At 43.4% G+C, this 17,760-nt stretch overlaps 1 protein-coding gene across 1 annotated transcript in view; it reads left to right on the top strand.

The window, feature by feature from the left end:
• The window catches only part of PIK3AP1 (phosphoinositide-3-kinase adaptor protein 1), a 262,196-nt gene that overhangs the window by 145,072 nt on the left and 99,364 nt on the right, over positions 1-17,760 (top strand). Inside the window, exon 10 of the mRNA XM_077259069.1 lies at positions 1,457-1,639. Coding sequence (XP_077115184.1) covers positions 1,457-1,639 — 183 coding nt within the window. The remainder of the gene's footprint in view (positions 1-1,456; positions 1,640-17,760) is intronic.

Here is a 17,760-nt window from a genome sequence, read left to right on the forward strand (position 1 = left end):
CAAAATCCCTGCCCAAGAATGCGGTCCCTGAGAATCTGCCCGGGGGCCTGAGGTTCCCCACCCCTGCCTTATACCATGCAGGAACAAATTCAGCACATGCAACATCTCCTGCGCAGAGGAGGAAGCAAAAGAGAATATACAGACAGGACAGCAGGGGATCACATCGGACTCTATTTATGATGCAAAACATGCTGCCTCTTTTTAAACACGTTTGCTTCCTCCTCTGTACATTCAGACACAGCCATTACACAGTACACAGCAGGGCACATTACTCCCAAGCAACATGCCCGCTGCCTTGGGGACATACTTGATTCCGAGCTTTCATTCACCCCCCACATCCGATCACTGGCTCGTTTTTCTTATCTGCATCTCAAAAACATTTATAGAATTCGCCCTTTTCTTACTTTTGACTCTGCAAAAACTCTTACTGTTCCTCATATTCATTCTCATCTGGACTATTGTAACTCTCTCTTAATCGGCCTTCCTCTTACCAAACTCTCTCCTCTCTAATCTGTCCTGAATGCTGCTGCCAGGATTATATTACTTACCAACCGTTACACCGATGCCTCTACCTTGTGCCAGTCATTACACTGGCTACCCATCAACTCCAGAATCCAGTACAAAACTACTACCCTCATCCACAAAGCACTCCATGGCTCAGCACCACCCTACATCTCCTCCCTGGTCTCAGTCTACCACCCTACCTGTGCTCTCCGTTCTGATAATGACCTCAGGTTAGCATCCTCAATAATCAGAACCTCCCACTCAAGACTCCAAGACTTTTCACGTGCTTCGCCATTCGCTTTGGAATGCACTACCCAGGTTAATACGATTAATCCCCACAGTTTTAAGCGTGTCTTAAAAATGCATTTGTTCAGACTGGCCTACTGCCTCAACGCATTAACCTAACTATCCCTGGGTGTCCCATTCAAAAAACTTAAACCATAATCAGGTTCCTCGCATCATGTTCTCATACACTTTATGCAGTTAATAGCCCTCTGTGTCTGTACTGCTACATACTTAGGCAGTTAACTGGTTCATGCAGCTTTACATGAACACCCGAGCCTTACACTATGGCTGGTCCAAATAACTAAAGCAATTGTTACCATCCACCTCTCGTGTCTCCCCTTTTCCTCATAGGTTGTAAGCTTGCGAGCAGGGCCCTCACTCCTCCTGGTATCTATTTTGAACTGTGATTTCTGTTATGCTGTAATGTCTATTGTCTGTACAAGTCCCCTCTATAATTTGTAAAGCGCTGCGGAATATGTTGGCGCTATATAAATAAAATTATTATTATAAGATTTTCTCAGCACAGGAACATTTTTTTAAACACATCCAATTGTGGAAATTATTATTATTCCATGAAATTTAATTAAAATGTACTTTCTTCTTTAGAAAACCCCTTTAATGAAGGTTTTATTTTAATTATTATTTTTTTTTTATTAATTCTATCCAGGAAGCAGCACAGCCGGCTATTATGATATCAATTATGAAGATGTATATGACACATGTGCTGGAAGTTCACTTTATGAGATAGTTTGTGATACAGAACAATCCTCAGCAGTAGCAAAAAATCGTCCTCCTGTACCTGTTCCAAGACCGACACAACTACCAGATACACAGCCGTACATTGCACAGTGTAAGTTTACGTTGAAATTTTAGGTTGTTTGTTGTTGTTTTTTTTGTATACCTTAAGAAATGTTGGAAAATGTTTACTGTATTCACTCTGGTTTTACGGTCGAACAATTTATGAACATAAATTATAAAAATCAATTGATAAATTGATCTGTTCCTTTTCCTTTATTTTTTTCTTGCCAATTATTGGTGCATTATTTTGCCATTATGCAATCCATGCCAATCATTGCCCAGTCTAAACAGTGCAAAAAGATATACAAAAATGAATACAAAAATAGTAGTTTTAAAATTTCCTATTGTCATTTTTTATTAAAAAAATTATTTGAAATAATCACAGTATTTAAAAAAAAAACCATTTCTCCTTTGAGAGAATATTCTTAATAAGCAATCTGCAGATCTGTTTATATATTAATTATGTTTTCTAACCCCCAAAGAGTACTCCAACAAAAACACAGTGTCTGCAAATTGAGATTCTGGTTTGGCTATTATCCTAAGTCATGTGACAAGGCTCGTTAAAGGGTCGACATTGACTGTTAGGATTGCTACTTCCTATAGGTGGCACTAGAGTGCCTCTTTGAAGAGACAATTTGCAGCATTTATAGTCATTGGTATAGCGTGGAGGAGGTCAAAAGAATGGTTGACCTAAGCACCAAATTCTATGGATGGTGCCAAATTTTGCCAATTTCCCTCACTGCAGTGTAGCGATGTGCGTTGAATGCTTGTCGGATGGACTGTGGCTGCTGAGGCAGAGAGCAGCAGCCTGTGAAAACCCATCTCAACTGATGCACTCTGCACATGCAGTGACTGAGATGACAAAGGCTGAGTTGTGCTCTCATACAGCTCCCTGCCTCTCCTTTCACTTGGTATTTTGTGAGAAGAGACGGAGAATGACTGGGAGAGCTGTCCTGACAAAAAAACAAAAAACAGTCACTAATGTTATAATAAACTTTAATTTTGTACTTCCTTTTTCAATTCTTAGCTACAGTTAGGGTACTGTCACACAGTGGCACTTTGGTCGCTACGACGGTACGATCCGTGACGTTCCAGCGATATCCATACGATATCACTGTGTCTGACAAGCAGCAGCGATCAGGGACCCTGCTGAGAATCGTACGTCGTAGCAGATCGTTTGGAACTTTATTTCGTCGCTGGCTCTCCCGCTGTCATCGCTGGATCGTTGTGTGTGACACCGATCCAGCGATGCGTTCGCTTGTAACCAGGGTAAACATCGGGTTACTAAGCGCAGGGCCGCGCTTAGTAACCCGATGTTTACCCTGGTTACCATCGTAAATGTAAAAAAAAAAAAAACGTACATACTCACATTCTGGTGTCCGTCAGGTCCCTCGCCGTCAGCTTCCCGCACTGACTGAATGCCGGCCGTAAAGTAAAAGCAGAGCAAAGCGGTGACGTCACCGCTGTGCTCTGCTTTCACTTTACGGCCGGCACTCAGTCAGTGCGGGATACAGACGGCAAGGGATCTGTCGGACACCGGAATGTGAGTATGTACGGTTTGGTTTTTTTACATTTACGATGGTAACCAGGGTAAACATCGGGTTACTAAGCGTGGCCCTGCGCTTAGTAACCCGATGTTTACCCTGGTTACCCCGGGACTTCGGCATCGTTGGTCGCTGGAGAGCTGTCTGTGTGACAGCTCCCCAGCGACCACACAACGACTTACCAACGATCACGGCCAGGTCGTATCGCTGGTCGTGATCGTTGGTAAATCGTTTTGTGTAACGGTACCCTTAGGACTACGATTAGAGAATTGCTAGGGTTAGGGTAGGAGTTAGGATTAGGATTAGGAATAGAGTTATGGCTGCGATTAGAGCTAGGCTACGTTCCCACAAGTTTTTTGTTAGTTTTTGATGCTGAAGATTTTCTGCAGCATTTCTGCACCTGTTAAATAAATTTGGTTATTTGCATTTTTTTATTGCAGTTTTTAGTTTGTTTTGTTTTTTTTCATGTGTTTTTATGTCGTTTTTGACACTGCAGTGTTTGTCTATTTGGTGTGTCGCTTTTTAAATACTGCTGCTTTGTTTTGGATACTTTCTGGTTTTTGGCTTTGAGAAAACGTCATGTAGAGATTACGTGTGATTTTAATGTGTTTATGCAGTAAAAATATATATGTGTTTTTAAAATATATGTGTTTTTTACATTTTCCGCATCTAATGCAAGTCTGTGGGGAAAATCTGCACGGTAAACTCAACATACCCAGAAGAGATATTGAGATATTAACAAGTCAGTTTATGTAGCATTGAAAAAGGCACAGAGGCCATGGGATTTCTCTTTAAATTCCATCCAGTTTGCTGGAACTGTAAGATGCTGTGTTTCTGATGCTGCAAAAACACATAGCGCCAAAAAGTCATCATGGGCATACAGCCTTAGGGTTAGGACTAGGTTAGCGATAGTGCATGGGTTAGAGTTAGGGATAGAGTAATAAAATAGTACATAAAAAAGGACTAAAATGTAATTTAAAAGTAAAAAAAATAAAACAATGTATAATTTTTTTATTTTTAAAATATTTTATGTCAGATTTCAGCCAAAGGCAAAAATTTAATAGAGAGTTAAAGAGAAAACTATTAATATTTTTTAACTCCCATACATGTGCATTGGGGATTAGGGTTCTAATACTGTACTGGCAAAGGGGGACTCAGGAAATGATAACCGTCCACGGGTTACAGGGCTCAAATTACTTGCCTTGCCCCAGTTGACGGCAATCCACACTTTGCCTTTGTCTATAATGTTGGCAAAATGCTGATGAAGAGGAACCACCCACTGAAATGGCAAGCTACAGAGTATGGACATAGACTGGTATTTGTAGCAAAAGCATTGTGGTAAGATCACCAAGACCATGTTTTTCCTGTGTTTTCGTTTAAAGGGAACTTGTCATGTGAAATAACACTATTAGGCTCTGTGCCCATGTTGCGTTTTTTATGTGCTTCTGCCGCGTTTTGTGCTGTAGCGGAAACACATAAAAACACTTAAAAAAAACACACTCCCATGCAATCCTCTGGGATTCCGCAGTTGCTCTGCCCATGCTGCGGATTTTCCTGCTGCGGAATCGCATAGCGATAAAATCTGCAGCAGGTTCATTATTTCTGCAGAATCGGGGCGATTCCACCGCCATAGGATTGCATTGAAACGCTCACTTTACGCATGTGGTAATGCCCACCATGAGTAAAGTGAGCGCTTCATGTGCCGATGGTACCCATGGTTTGGAGGAGAGGAGACTCTCCTTCAGGCCCTGGGATCCATATTCATGTAAAAAAAAAGAATTAAAATAAAAAATAGGGATATACTCACCTTCTGATGGTGCTCGGAGTACTCCCGCCTCTCAGCGGTGCACGCGGCGGCTTCAGGTCCCAGGGATGCATTGCACCTGAGATGACGTTGCGGTCACGCGACCAGGATGTCAAAAAGGTCCTTCGCGCAAAGCATCCCTGGGAATAGAACGTACCGGGAGCGCCACTGAGGAGATCGGGAGCAGTCGGAAGGTGAGAATAACCATATTTTAAATTTTTTTTATTATTTTGAACATTCTATATTTTACTATTGATGCTGCATAGGCAGCATCAATAGTAAAAAGTTGGTCACACTTGTCAAGTACTATGCTTGACAAGTGTAACCAAGCTGTCAATCACTTTTCCAAGCGATGCTTCAAATCGCTTGAAAAAAGCTAGCATTCTCAAAGCTAAAAGCAGGACATGTGGACTTGCATTTCTGCAACGTGGGCACATAGCCTTAACCTGCAGATAAGGCGGTTAATCTGCAGGCTAATAGCGCTCTGAGAGCCCCACTGCCAGGAGGAAATTGCCAATAGCGGCGAGTGTGTTCAGTCACCACTCTGTGTATAAAGAGCTGACTGGCAGCGGCTCTGCATTAGGGTTGGTTGTCAGTCAGTGTCGGGGGGCGTGGTTAAAGCTGCCGCTCCCCATACACAGCAGTGACTGAATAAAGTTAATTTCCTCTCTGCTGCTGCATTGTAGCAGAACGCTATTAACTTGCAGATTAACCCCACATCTGCAGGTTAATAGCGTATTTTCGTGTGACAGATTCCCTTTATAGGAATGTTGTAATCTGAAGACAGCATGCTATAGGGGTAGCACTGAATTCAGTTTTGCCTCTCTTATCAAGCTTTGTCCTGTTGTTTATTTGCAATGATTGGTTTAGCACCAGGAGCTTTCCTGGGAAACAGCAGTCTCCTGGTCTGACTCCACCCCCTCCTGTGATAAGCAGCTCACTATCTATAGCTATGTAGACAGAGAGTCGGGTGTGGTTGGGGCTAGCTTTTTCTGCTCTGCTGCATTACTAAGTCTAAAAACTCTACTTGTGTCAGAACCGCTGCACCCAGTAAACTAAGTGATACATCGTTGGATTCAGAGTCTCTTTGCCTACATCATGCTGTGGATGAGGTAGCAAAAACCTGTTGACACAATTCCCATGGATGGAATAGTACGTCATCGAGATTCTCACAGCTGACACCTGGCACTAAGTGCCAGGAGTGGTCACAGAACGCTCGCGACACTTTAACTCCTGGAATGCTGCGATCGAACGTGATTGCAGCATTCCGTGAGCAGGCAGAGGGCTGACAGCCCCTCTGCCTTTGTATCGGAGACCCCGCGGCGTGACGCGGGGTCTTGATCGTTGCCATGGAGACCCGATGTCGTCATGACAACATCCGGGCCTCCAGAGAGCTGAGAAACTTCCTGTCATGCGCAGTGTATGTCTGGAAGTCTCTCAGGTCAGCATGCAGTAAGTGCAGCACTGACAGCTTCTATAGCATGCAAATGCTGCTTCATCTGCATGTTATAGAAGCAATTAACCTGCAAAAAATGATTGTCCCATTGTGGGACAAAGTGGAAAAGTAAGAATAAAGTTAAAAAAAAAAAAAAAATTAAAATAATTGTAAAAATATTTTTTTAAAAATAATAAAAAAATAATAAAAAAATCAATATTTATTCTATCACTAAATAAATATTTGAATGAAAAAAAATCTAAACAATAAAAGTACACATATTTGGTATCGCCGTGTCCGTAATGACCCGACCTATAAAACTGTCCCACTAGTTATCCCCTTTAGTGAACACCATAAAAAAAACCCACACAATCAAAAAGACGTATATAAATAAAAATGGTACCGCTGAAAATGTCATCTTGTCCCACAAAAAAACGAGCTGCCATACAGCATCATCAGCGAAAAAATAATAAAGTTATAGCTGTCAGAATAAAGCGATGCAAAAACAATGAGGTATCGCCAGTAGCGTAGCTACTGGGGGGGTAGAGGGGGCCATCGCCCCGGGCCCTGTCACATGAAGGGGCCCACTGGGAGCCAGGGCCACTTCTGAGTCGAGGCAGAACACTGCATAGGAGCAGAGCAGTATAATGTCTGCTCCCGTCTGACGGAGACTCTGCAGGCTGCTAGCACAGTGGCCGGCTGCAGTCTCCCTCCTGCAGTGAATGGTTTCGCCCGTCTGACCTGATCATGAAGCTTTTCCCCGGCTGCATTTTTTCTTCACTCTGTGCACGCTGGGATTGGCTCAGGCACGCTTGGTCCTAGTGCCCACATCTTGCATTTCACTTACTTCCTGGTCCTGCCTGCAGTGTAGTGATGGGCAGTCCGGCTCTTTTTGGTGATCCGGCTCTCATGACTCCGCACACCAAAAAGAGCCGGCTCTTTCGGCTCACGAACCGGCTCTTTTTGGATCCTAAATGGATCCCTATTGAATATCTATTCAGGGTCCGAAACTCCACCCACCTACCGCAGAAACTCCGCCCACTTCTTTAGAGCAAATTAAATTGAAGAGTGGGCGGGGTTTTGCTCAGGTGGGCGGAGTTACACATGCCAAAGCCCGGGATTTTACGCCCAGTGAGAGCCATTCAGGAATTTTAGTGGCTCTCACTGGTGTGCCGGCTCCCATCGTTCACAGCGGGGAGCCGGCTCTTTGTGTCGGCTCGTTCACAAACGACACATCACTACTGCAGAGCAAACTTCATCAGTAAGTGGGGATGGAACTTATTAGGTTTATTAAATTCAGGTATGTCAGTGTGAGACCGTTGGGGTATTGTGGGGGCTGAAAGTGAGTGAGGGGGACAGGGTACTGGGGGGTGAATGTAAGACCATTTGGGGGCTGTGAAGGCAGAAGGTGGGTAAGGTGGGTCAGGGCACTTAGGGGGTGGATGTGAGACCATGGGGGTGTTGTGGGGGCTGAAGGTGGGTGAGGTGGGACAGGGTACTGGGGGGTGGATGTGAGATGATGGGGGTATTGGGGCTGAAGTGGGGGAGGAGGGACAGGTCACTGGGGGCTGAATATTATGTTTTGTTCTGATATTATATGTACTCCATCATGTAATATTTGCTGTCTGGGGAGGCTGGAGATGGAGGGTGGGTAGGGGGCTATTGATACGAACCACCTGTGTCTTTTATGAGTATTAGTATAAGGAGCCCGCATACAATAACCAAGAGCTGCATCACATTTACAGCACCACTCCAGCATTTTTTTTAAATTTCATTGCTGGAGCGGTGCTGACAATCCACGTCCCCTGCCCCTGTCTGATACTCACCTTCTGGCGTTTTCATCTGTTTTAGTCTCCGTTCGGCTCCGTCTCCTGCAGTTTGTGGCCTGTCCGAGGCTCCAGTGTTTTATGGAACAGCGCAGAGGTCACTAATCATTGTGAGTCTGTGGGAGCCTCGTTCTGGCCTCTTTCTCACTCTCAGGCTATGTGCACACGGTCCGGATTGGCCGCTGCGGATTCACAGCAGTTTTCCATCTGGTTTACAGTGCCATGTAAACCTATGGAAAACCAAATCCGCAGTGCCCATGGTGTGGAAAATACCACGCGGAAACGCTGCATTGTATTTTTAGCAGCATGTCATTTCTTTTTGAGGATTCCACAGCGTTTTACACCTGCTCCTGTATAGGATTCCGCAAGTGAAATCTGCACAAAAAACAGGAAATCCGCGGTAAATCCGCACACGAATCCGCAACAAGTGCACGTAGCCTCATAGTCTTACATTGAGCGCTTGTGACATAGCTTCTAACTTCTGGCCAGTCAGAAGCTGCGCTCACAGGTTTGAGCCGCGGCACTGCAGCAGTGCCACAAAATAGTGAATACGTCGGAGGATGAGTAAATGACCAGGGTATCCAAATCATGACAGGGAGCTGTGAGTCCATCATACTGTGTATAAGGGAGCTGCGAGCCCATCATACTGTGTATAGGGGAGCTGCGGGCCCATCATACTATGTATAAGGGAGCTGCGGGCCCATCATACTGTGTATAAGGGAGCTGTGAGTCCATCATACTGTGTATAAGGGAGCTGCGGGTCCATCATACTGTGTATAAGGGAGCTGCGGGTCCAGCATACTGTGTATAAGGGAGCTGTGGGCCCATCATACTGTGTATAAGGGAGCTGCGGACACATCATACTGTGTATAAGGGAGCTGTGGGCCCATAATACTGTGTATAAGGAAGCTGTGGGCCCATCATACTGTGTATAAGGGAGCTGCGGGTCCATCATACTGTGTAAAGGGAGCTGCGGGCCCATCATACTGTGTATACGGGAGCTTCGGGCCAATCATACTATGTATAAGGGAGCTGCGGGCCCATCATACTGTGTATAAGGGAGCTGCGGGCCCATAATACTGTGTATAAGGGAGCTGTGGGCCCATCATACTGTGTATAAGGGAGCTGTGGGCCCATCATACTGTGTATACGGGAGCTGCGGGCCAATCATACTGTGTATACGGGAGCTGCAGGCCAATCATACTATGTATAAGGGAGCTGCGGGTCCATCATACTGTGTATAAGGGAGCTGTGGGCCCATCATACTGTGTATAAGGGAGCTGTGGGCCCATCATACTGTGTATAAGGGAGCTGTGGGCCCATCATACTGTGTATACGGGAGCTGTGGGCCCATCATACTGTGTATACGGGAGCTGTGGGCCCATCATACTGTGTATAGGGGAGCATTGGGCTCATACTATGTATAGGGGAGCTGTGGGCCCATCATACTGTGTATAAGGAAGCTGTGGGCCTATCATACTGTGTACAGGGGAACTGTGGGGGACATCATACTGTTTGAAGGGAGCTGCAGGCCCATCATACTGTGTATAAGGAACTGTGAAGGCATATTGTGCATATGGGAGCTGTTGGCCCATTACACTGTATATAGGGGAGCTCTGGGGGGCATTATACTTTCTATTGTGGAGTTCTGTCAGCATTATACTGTGTATAGGGGAGCATTGGGCTCATACTATCTATAGGGGAGCAGTGGGATCATATTGTGTAGAGGGGAGCAGTGGGAACATCATACTGTGTAGAGGGGAGCAGTGGGAACATCATGCGGTGTATAGGGGAGTTATAGAATCATCATACTGTGTATAGGGAGCTGTGGGGGCCTTAGACTGTGTATAGGGAAGCTTTAAGCTCACCATACTGTGTATAATGGAGCAGTACATGGGGGAACGTAGGGGACATTATTAAATGTTAAGTGGGCACTTAAGCATCATTGTTATAGGGGCACTCAGAGTATTGTGACCATCAAAGTTGCATATGGTCACAATATGGCGGTAAAGTCAACGTTCGTTTTTGTATATAGATTTATTTTCAATAACAGTAGGGTCATATTCTGAGGCTCCCCTATATTCACAATTAGAGTGCGCAACTGTAGTTGTAATCAGGGTTAGCTGGTTAGGGGCCCACTCAGATGTTTCGCCCCCCCTAAGTTGAAACCCTAGCTACGCCTCTGGGTATCGCTCTAATAGTACTTCATGAATTGCTGGTTTTTGATCATTTTTTCTCCCAAAAATCTGAATAGAAAGTGATCAAAAAATGTGATGTGTCTGAAAATTATACCAATAATAATGTCAGCTCGTCCCGCAAAAAACAAGACCTACATGACTCTGTGGGCCAAAATATGGAAAAATTATAGCTCTCAAAATGTGGTGATGCAAAAACTTTTTTGCAATAAAAAGCGTCTGTAACGCGTGACAGCAGCCAAACATAAAAACCCGCTATAACGCCTCTTTCACACGTCCTGATATTTCTGGTACCAGAGATGTAAGTGTCCATGTGGTAATACCTGCGGCACATGTGTGGCATGTGTTTGCTGCATCAGTACCACACAGACGGGCGCCAGGAAAGAAGCGTTACAGTAAGCGCTGTTCCCCGGCGCCGGGTGCTGAACACGGCTCTCATCATTCTTCCCTGCTCTGCCGGAGATCGGCACGAGCAGGGGAGAATGATAAGAGTTACATTTAACCCCTTAATGACAGCCGATATGCCTTTTAACGGCGGCAGTTAAGGGTACTTAAACCATAGCGCCGCTTTTTAACAGCGCTGAGGTTTAATGTTATAGCACCCCCCAGAGTCGGAATTTCTCGAGGGTCTCAGCTGCTGGGGGTAGCCGAGACCCCATAGAACATGATTCGGGTTGGTTCTTACCAACTCTGGTGTTGCAATCGCCGTTACTAACAGTATAACGGCGACCGCAAAATAAATGTATTTTTTTCTATTTTCCCATTAGGGTTAGAGTTGGGTTAAAGTGAGTTGGGCTAAAGTTAGGGTTTGGGCTAAAGTCAGGGTTAGGGTTGGGGCTAAAGTTAGGGTTGGGGCTAAAGTTAGGGTTAGGGTTGGGATTAGGGTTAGGGGTGTGTTGGGGTTAGAGTTGGAGTTAGAATTGGAGGGTTTCCACTGTTTAGGCACATCAGGGGTTCTCCAAACGTGACATGGCGTCCGATCTTAATTCCAGCCAATTTTGCGTTGAAAAACTAAAACGGCGCTACTTCCCTTCTGAACTCTGCCATGGACCCAAACAGTGGTTTACCCCCACATATGGGGTATCAGCATACTCAGGACAAATTGCCTAACAAATTATGGGGTCCAATTTCTCTTATTACCCTAGCAAAAATAAAAAAATGGGGGCAAAAAGATAATTTTTGTGAAAAAATATGATTTTTTAAATTTGTATGCATACAGTTAATAATTTAATAATTTGGCACTCAACTTATTTGCGGCTGTTGCTTTGAAATTTTTTTTTAATTGCAATCCAAAATAAACATTTCGTTAGACGTCTAACCAGCTGCGGACACTGCGTTAGATGCGCAGCCTTTCTGGTCCATCTGGCTACGGTCCCATTACAAATCTGAAGTTCTACTCCTCGATGTCTCATTAGACATATGGCCACATTTGGGAAATTACTCTCGCGAGGGGTCTTTCTGTGTGAGCCCCCATTCATGAGCCTATATTGATGTACAGTGATACCTACTAGATACACCTCAAGAGCAGTTGGTTTACTGAAGAAGGTCTTGTTTTGACCGAAACGTATATTTTGGACTGCAATTAAAAATTTTTTTCAAAGCAACAGCCGCAAATAAGTTGAGTGCCAAATTATTTACTGTATGTTCACTGGTTTGGGGAACCTATCTTGTGCACCAACACAGCTGTGCCACGATATACTTTATTATTTTTTAATTTTTATGGCTCTACATTATAAACTTCTGTGAAGCACTTGGAGGTTCAAAGTGCTCACCACACATCTAGATAAGTTCCTTAGAGGGTCTAGTTTCCAAAATGGGGTCACTTGTGAGGGGTTTCCACTGTTTAGGCACATTAGGGGCTCTACAAACACAACATGGCATCCGATCTCAATTCCAGCCAATTTTGCATTGGAAAGTCAAATGGCGCTCCTTCCCTTCCGAGCACTGCCATGCGCCTAAGCAGTAGTTTACCTGCACATATGGGGTATCAGCATACTCAGGACAAACTGCACAACAACTTATGAGGCACAATTTCTCCTGCTGCCCTTGTGAAAATAAAAAATTGGGGGGCGAAAAGATCATTTTGTAAAAAAAGTTTTTTTTATTTTTACGGCTCTACGTTTTAAACTACTGTAAAGCACTTGCGGGTTCAAAGTGCTCACCACACATCTAGATAAGTTCCTTAGAGGGTCTAGTTTCCAAAACGGTGTCACTTGTGGGGTGTTTCCACTGTTTAGGCACATCAGGGGCTCTCCAAATGCAACATGGCGTCCAATCTCAATTCCAGCCAATTTTGCATTAAAAAAGTAAAACGGCGCTCCTTCCCTTCCGAACTCTGCCATGCCCCCAAACAGTGGTTTACCCCCACATATGAGGTATCAGCAGACTCAGGACAAATTGCACAACAACTGCTGGGGTCCAATTGCTTCTGTTACCCTTGCGGAAAAAAATTGGGGGTGAAAAGATCATTTTTGTGAAAAAAATATGATTTTTTATTTTTACGGCTCTACGTTATAAACTTCTGTGAAGCACTAGGGGGTTCAAAGTGCTCACCACACATCTAGTTAAGTTCCTTAGAGGGTCTAGTTGCCAAAATGGGGTCACTTGTGTGGGGTTTCCAATGTTTAGGCACATCAGGGGCTCTCCAAACGCAACATGGCGTCCGATCTCAATTCCAGCCAATTTTGCATTGAAAAATCAAACGGTGCTCCTTCCCTTATTAGCTCTGCCATGCGCCCAAACAGTAGTTTACCTGCACAAATTGGGTATCAGCGTACTCAAGACAAATTGTCCAACAACTTTTGGGGTCCAATTTATCCTGGTACCGATGGTAAAATAAAAAAAATGGATCTGAATTAAATTTTTTCTGAAAAAAAAGTTAAATGTTCATTTTTTTTTAAACATTTAAAAAATTCATGTAAAGCACCTGAAGAGATAATAAACTTCTTGAACGTGATTTTGGGCACCTTAAGGGGTGCAGTTTTTAGAATGGTGTCACTTTTAGGTATTTTCTATCATATAAACCCCCCAAAGTGACTTCAAATGTGATGTTGTCCATAAAATAAATGGGGTTGTAAAAATGAGGAATTGCTGTTTAACTTTTAACCCTTATGACTTAGTAACAAAAAAAAATTAGGTTCCAAAATTGTGCTGATGTAAAGTAAACAAGTGGGAAATGAAGTTAAGAAGTTAGGAACAGCCTCACCCAATCCGCTAGTAAAAGGGACTGTCAGGCTCATATGGTGATGGTGCCGGTTCTTTAAAAGAAGGGGTTACGCTACTCCCAACGCATTTCCTCTCATTAAGATTCTTTAGGGGAGTAACAACCAGCATAATGGGGCCATCTCACCCCACGATCAGTTTCAACCGCTGATACGGCGTCAGACCACAAAGAGGTGCAGCGTTAAACTAACTGCACCATGCAGCTCCATTGCACTTAAATAGAATATCCCCAGCATTGCTGCCAGGAAGCTGAAACATATGCTTCCGGTGGGTGGAATGTGGCTCCCGGTCAGTGACATGCAAACGTCACTTTCGGGACCTATGTCACATCCGGACTGTTGTACCACATGCTGCAAACCCCGCAGAAGGTTCTGAGCTGCAGGAAGAAGATCTGGGTGACGCACATAGCAGCATATACTCCACTGTAGTAACAAGGACGGCGGTACTTTCCAAAATTAAGTATATGTGCATCCCGCAACCACAAACCTTGCACAGCAGTGTAAGTTGCTATTAATACGAATACATCACTAAACACAAGATCATGCTTGTACAATCACATTGGGGACCCCATATTGTAACAAATATAGTCCCACAAATCCTATTAAGGGTATGGACAGAGGCTATTTTCACAATATCCATATAAATCACAGTAAGTGAGTTCAGATAAAGGTAATTTCAATTACCAGACAGAAGAATGCACATCCCTAGACCATTAGAGAAAAGGATAATCCTCCTCTTGGTTTGTTTATTTCATTACAAAAGCCAGAGAGAACAGCACAAAAATGTAGTAGGGGGAAAAGGGCAACAGACTCATGTATGTGGTAGGGACAGTCAAATGAGCCAATTGGTGAGACAGAAAATGGGGTAAAAACGACGTACCTAAAGGAGGTGGTGTAATGACTAACTATACAGGCTATTATGAACTAAACAATAGCTGACTACTTCCTAACAGCAGAGGTTGGCACCCTAAAGACCTGCGCAAGGGTGCCCCACTCAACAGCGGCTATCCCTTCTATGATGACTCTGTAACAGCACTACAACTATAGAAAATGTGTGTATAATAATTGTTCATTAAGGCCTCTAAGAGTCACCGTATTTAATCTGTATATCCACAGTGTTTCCTTTTGTAGGATACGGAGATCCCAATCTCCACCTCTTGGCGGTACGCTGATTTGATCTATACTCACAAAACTGACTGTCTTCAGATCCCCAGCATGTAGATTATCAACATGTCTAGCCACTGGGGTAGCCTATGATTCTTTATGTACTTGAGATGTTCCCCCACTCACTTGCGGAACTCCCTTTTGGTCTTGCCGACATACTCCATCCCACATTGACAATTCATCTTGTAGATAATTTCTTTTGGCCTGCAGTTAATGAAGGACCTAATAGAGAAACATTTTCCAGTGACATTGCTCACAAAAGTTTTGGTCCGAATCACAAATTCACAAACTGTACAGCCGCCACATCTATGGCATCCCTTCACATTGGAAACCAGACAATTTTTGTCTATCGGTGAGACATAGTGGCTGTGTACCAATCTATCAGTCAGTGATCTTCCTTTTCTGTATGTAATAGATGGAGCCGACTTGACCCGTTTGCCTATATCTTCATCCATTTGCAAAATGGGCCAATGTTTGGACAAAATGTTTGTTACTTGATGGGCCCTATTGGAATATGTGGTAATAAATCTGCATATGGTGTCCTTGGTGTTAGTCTTGAGTCTGGAATTAAGGAGGCTACAGCGCTCCATAGCCCTGGTTTCTCATATGCCTTTGTTAAGACATTCTTAGGGTAGCCCCTCACAATGAACCTGTTGCCCAGATCCGCTGCCTGCATTTCAAAATTAGTGTCATCAGAACAATTGCGGCGTAAACACATATATTGACCCTTAGGGTTCCTCTTCTTCAATGGTAGCAGGTGATTACTTTCCCATCTAAGCAGGGAGTTAGTGGCCGTGGTCTTCCTGAGTTTTAGTCATAAGGCCACCATCTGCTTTCCTTTGAATCAAAAGATCCAAAAATAGAAGTTGCCTGTGACTCATCTCATATGTGAAATACAAATTGAGGTAATTGATATTCGTTTAACCCCTTCGTTTAAAGAACCTGCACCGTCACCATATAACCTGACAGTCAATTTTACTGACGGATTGGGTGAGACTGTTCCTAACTTCTTTAAAAGTGATGGTTGTTTATATTGTTTACCAAATGGAAATTGGCCATTGGTTGATTAATGATTGCTGTTTGTTGATACTTAGTCAAATGTGGTAATCTTGGCTAATTCAGAATTGCCAGGCTCTATATGAATTCATTTGTGGCCACTATTGACAGATTGTTGTGGTTTCATGTGTGGCGCTGTACTAGCTTGTATTTGTAATGAATTTTTGTTATTTTAACAATAATATATTCCTTATTAAAAGTTAAGTTTTAACTCCACTTTTGCTAATCATATTCTGAGAGCTGTGACTTTTTTTATTTTTTGCAAAATAAGCCGTATTAAGGCTTTTTTGTTTCAGGACGTCTTTACATTTTCATTTTTACAATTTTTTACTACTTTTTTTTATCACTTTTTATTCATTTTTGTGTGTGTCAGTATGATGAAAAAGAGACATTTTTGGGGTGTTTTTTATTTTACTTTTACAGTGTTCACAGAATAGAATAAATAACATCCGATTTATAGATAGGGTTGTTGCAGACACGGCAATACCAATTATGTGTACTTTTTTTTGTTTATGTTTTGTTTTATCATAAAGGCTACATTTTTAGTGGCGAAACTGTTTTTTGTGATTTCTGTTTCTTTTGTGTTCTTTTTACTTTATTACATATTTTCTAAAACTTTATTTAACTTTTCCACTTAGTCCCACTGTGGGACATATATATTTTTTACTTTGATCACTTGACTCATTCACTACAGCACTCATGTACTGCAGTGCATGAGACCTGTCAGTCACTGATAGACCCTGTGGAGAGGTTGATTCTGCCATGGGGATCTTTTAGCGTATGTGCACACTTTGCGGATTTGCCTGCGGATCCGCAGTGAATTGGCCGCTGCGGATTTGCGTCAGTTTTCCATCAGGTTTACAGTACCATGTAAACCTATGGAAAACCAAATCCGCAGTGCGCATGGTGCGGAAAATACAGCGCGGAAACGATGCGTTGTGTTTTCCGCAGCATATCAACTGCTTGTGCGGATTCTGCAGCGTTTTACACCTGTTCCTGTATACAGGTGGTAAAACGCAGGTGAACTCCGCACAAAAAATGCTGGAAATCCGCAGTTTTCAAAAACAGTGTGGAAAAATCTGCACACGAATCCGCAACGTGTGCACATAGCCTTAACCCCTTTTTAAACTCTTAGATACTACTGTCACGAATGACAGCAGTATTTAAGGGGTTAATCAGCCCAAATCGGTTTCAAAAGTGGCCGATTCCAATACCGCTGTCACTGGCGGGAATTTCACTTGCGGCGCTATTCATTATGATGCGGTCGTTAAGGGGTTAAAGAAGGGAAATATAACTTAAGATGAAAAACACTGAGTCATTATTAAATTATCACAAATTGTGTGAACATTTAAGTACACCTCAAGAACCAATAGCGTGCAAAACAAGCACTTGCAGAGCAGCAATTAAAGGGAACCTGTCAGGTCTGATAATGCTCTTAACCTACAGATTTCGGGTTAATCTGCAAACTAATAGTGTTATAAAAGTGCCTGGCCACAGCAATAAAAATGTGACACACGGGAGAAAATAAACTTCATTACCCACATGAGCCGCCGGCTTTCAGTCATGCCGGCATGATCGGAGCTATTACAGATGCCACTTAGGGCACTGAGAGCAGTGGCTGTAAAAATGCCCCAACACTGACTGAGCATCACTGAATTGTGCACTGTCGAGCTGGCTGTTCATCAGTGCCGGGGTTTGCTTAAAGTCCCCGATCTCACTGACCGGTGAATGTAATTGCTCTGGGCACACCTGCATCCCTGAAAACTGGCAGATCCTGGGTGAAGTAAAGTTCATTTTCTCCCGGGTACCGCACTTTTAGTACTAAAGCTTGGCACCTCCATAACGCTATTAACCTATACATTAACAATTATTTGTGCTGGTCTTTAGGAGGTGATAGTATTCTCTGATCTGTGCCTCTATGATACAGT

Source organism: Ranitomeya variabilis, chromosome 4, assembly GCF_051348905.1.
Source record: "Ranitomeya variabilis isolate aRanVar5 chromosome 4, aRanVar5.hap1, whole genome shotgun sequence".
NCBI classification, from domain to species: Eukaryota; Metazoa; Chordata; class Amphibia; order Anura; family Dendrobatidae; genus Ranitomeya; species Ranitomeya variabilis.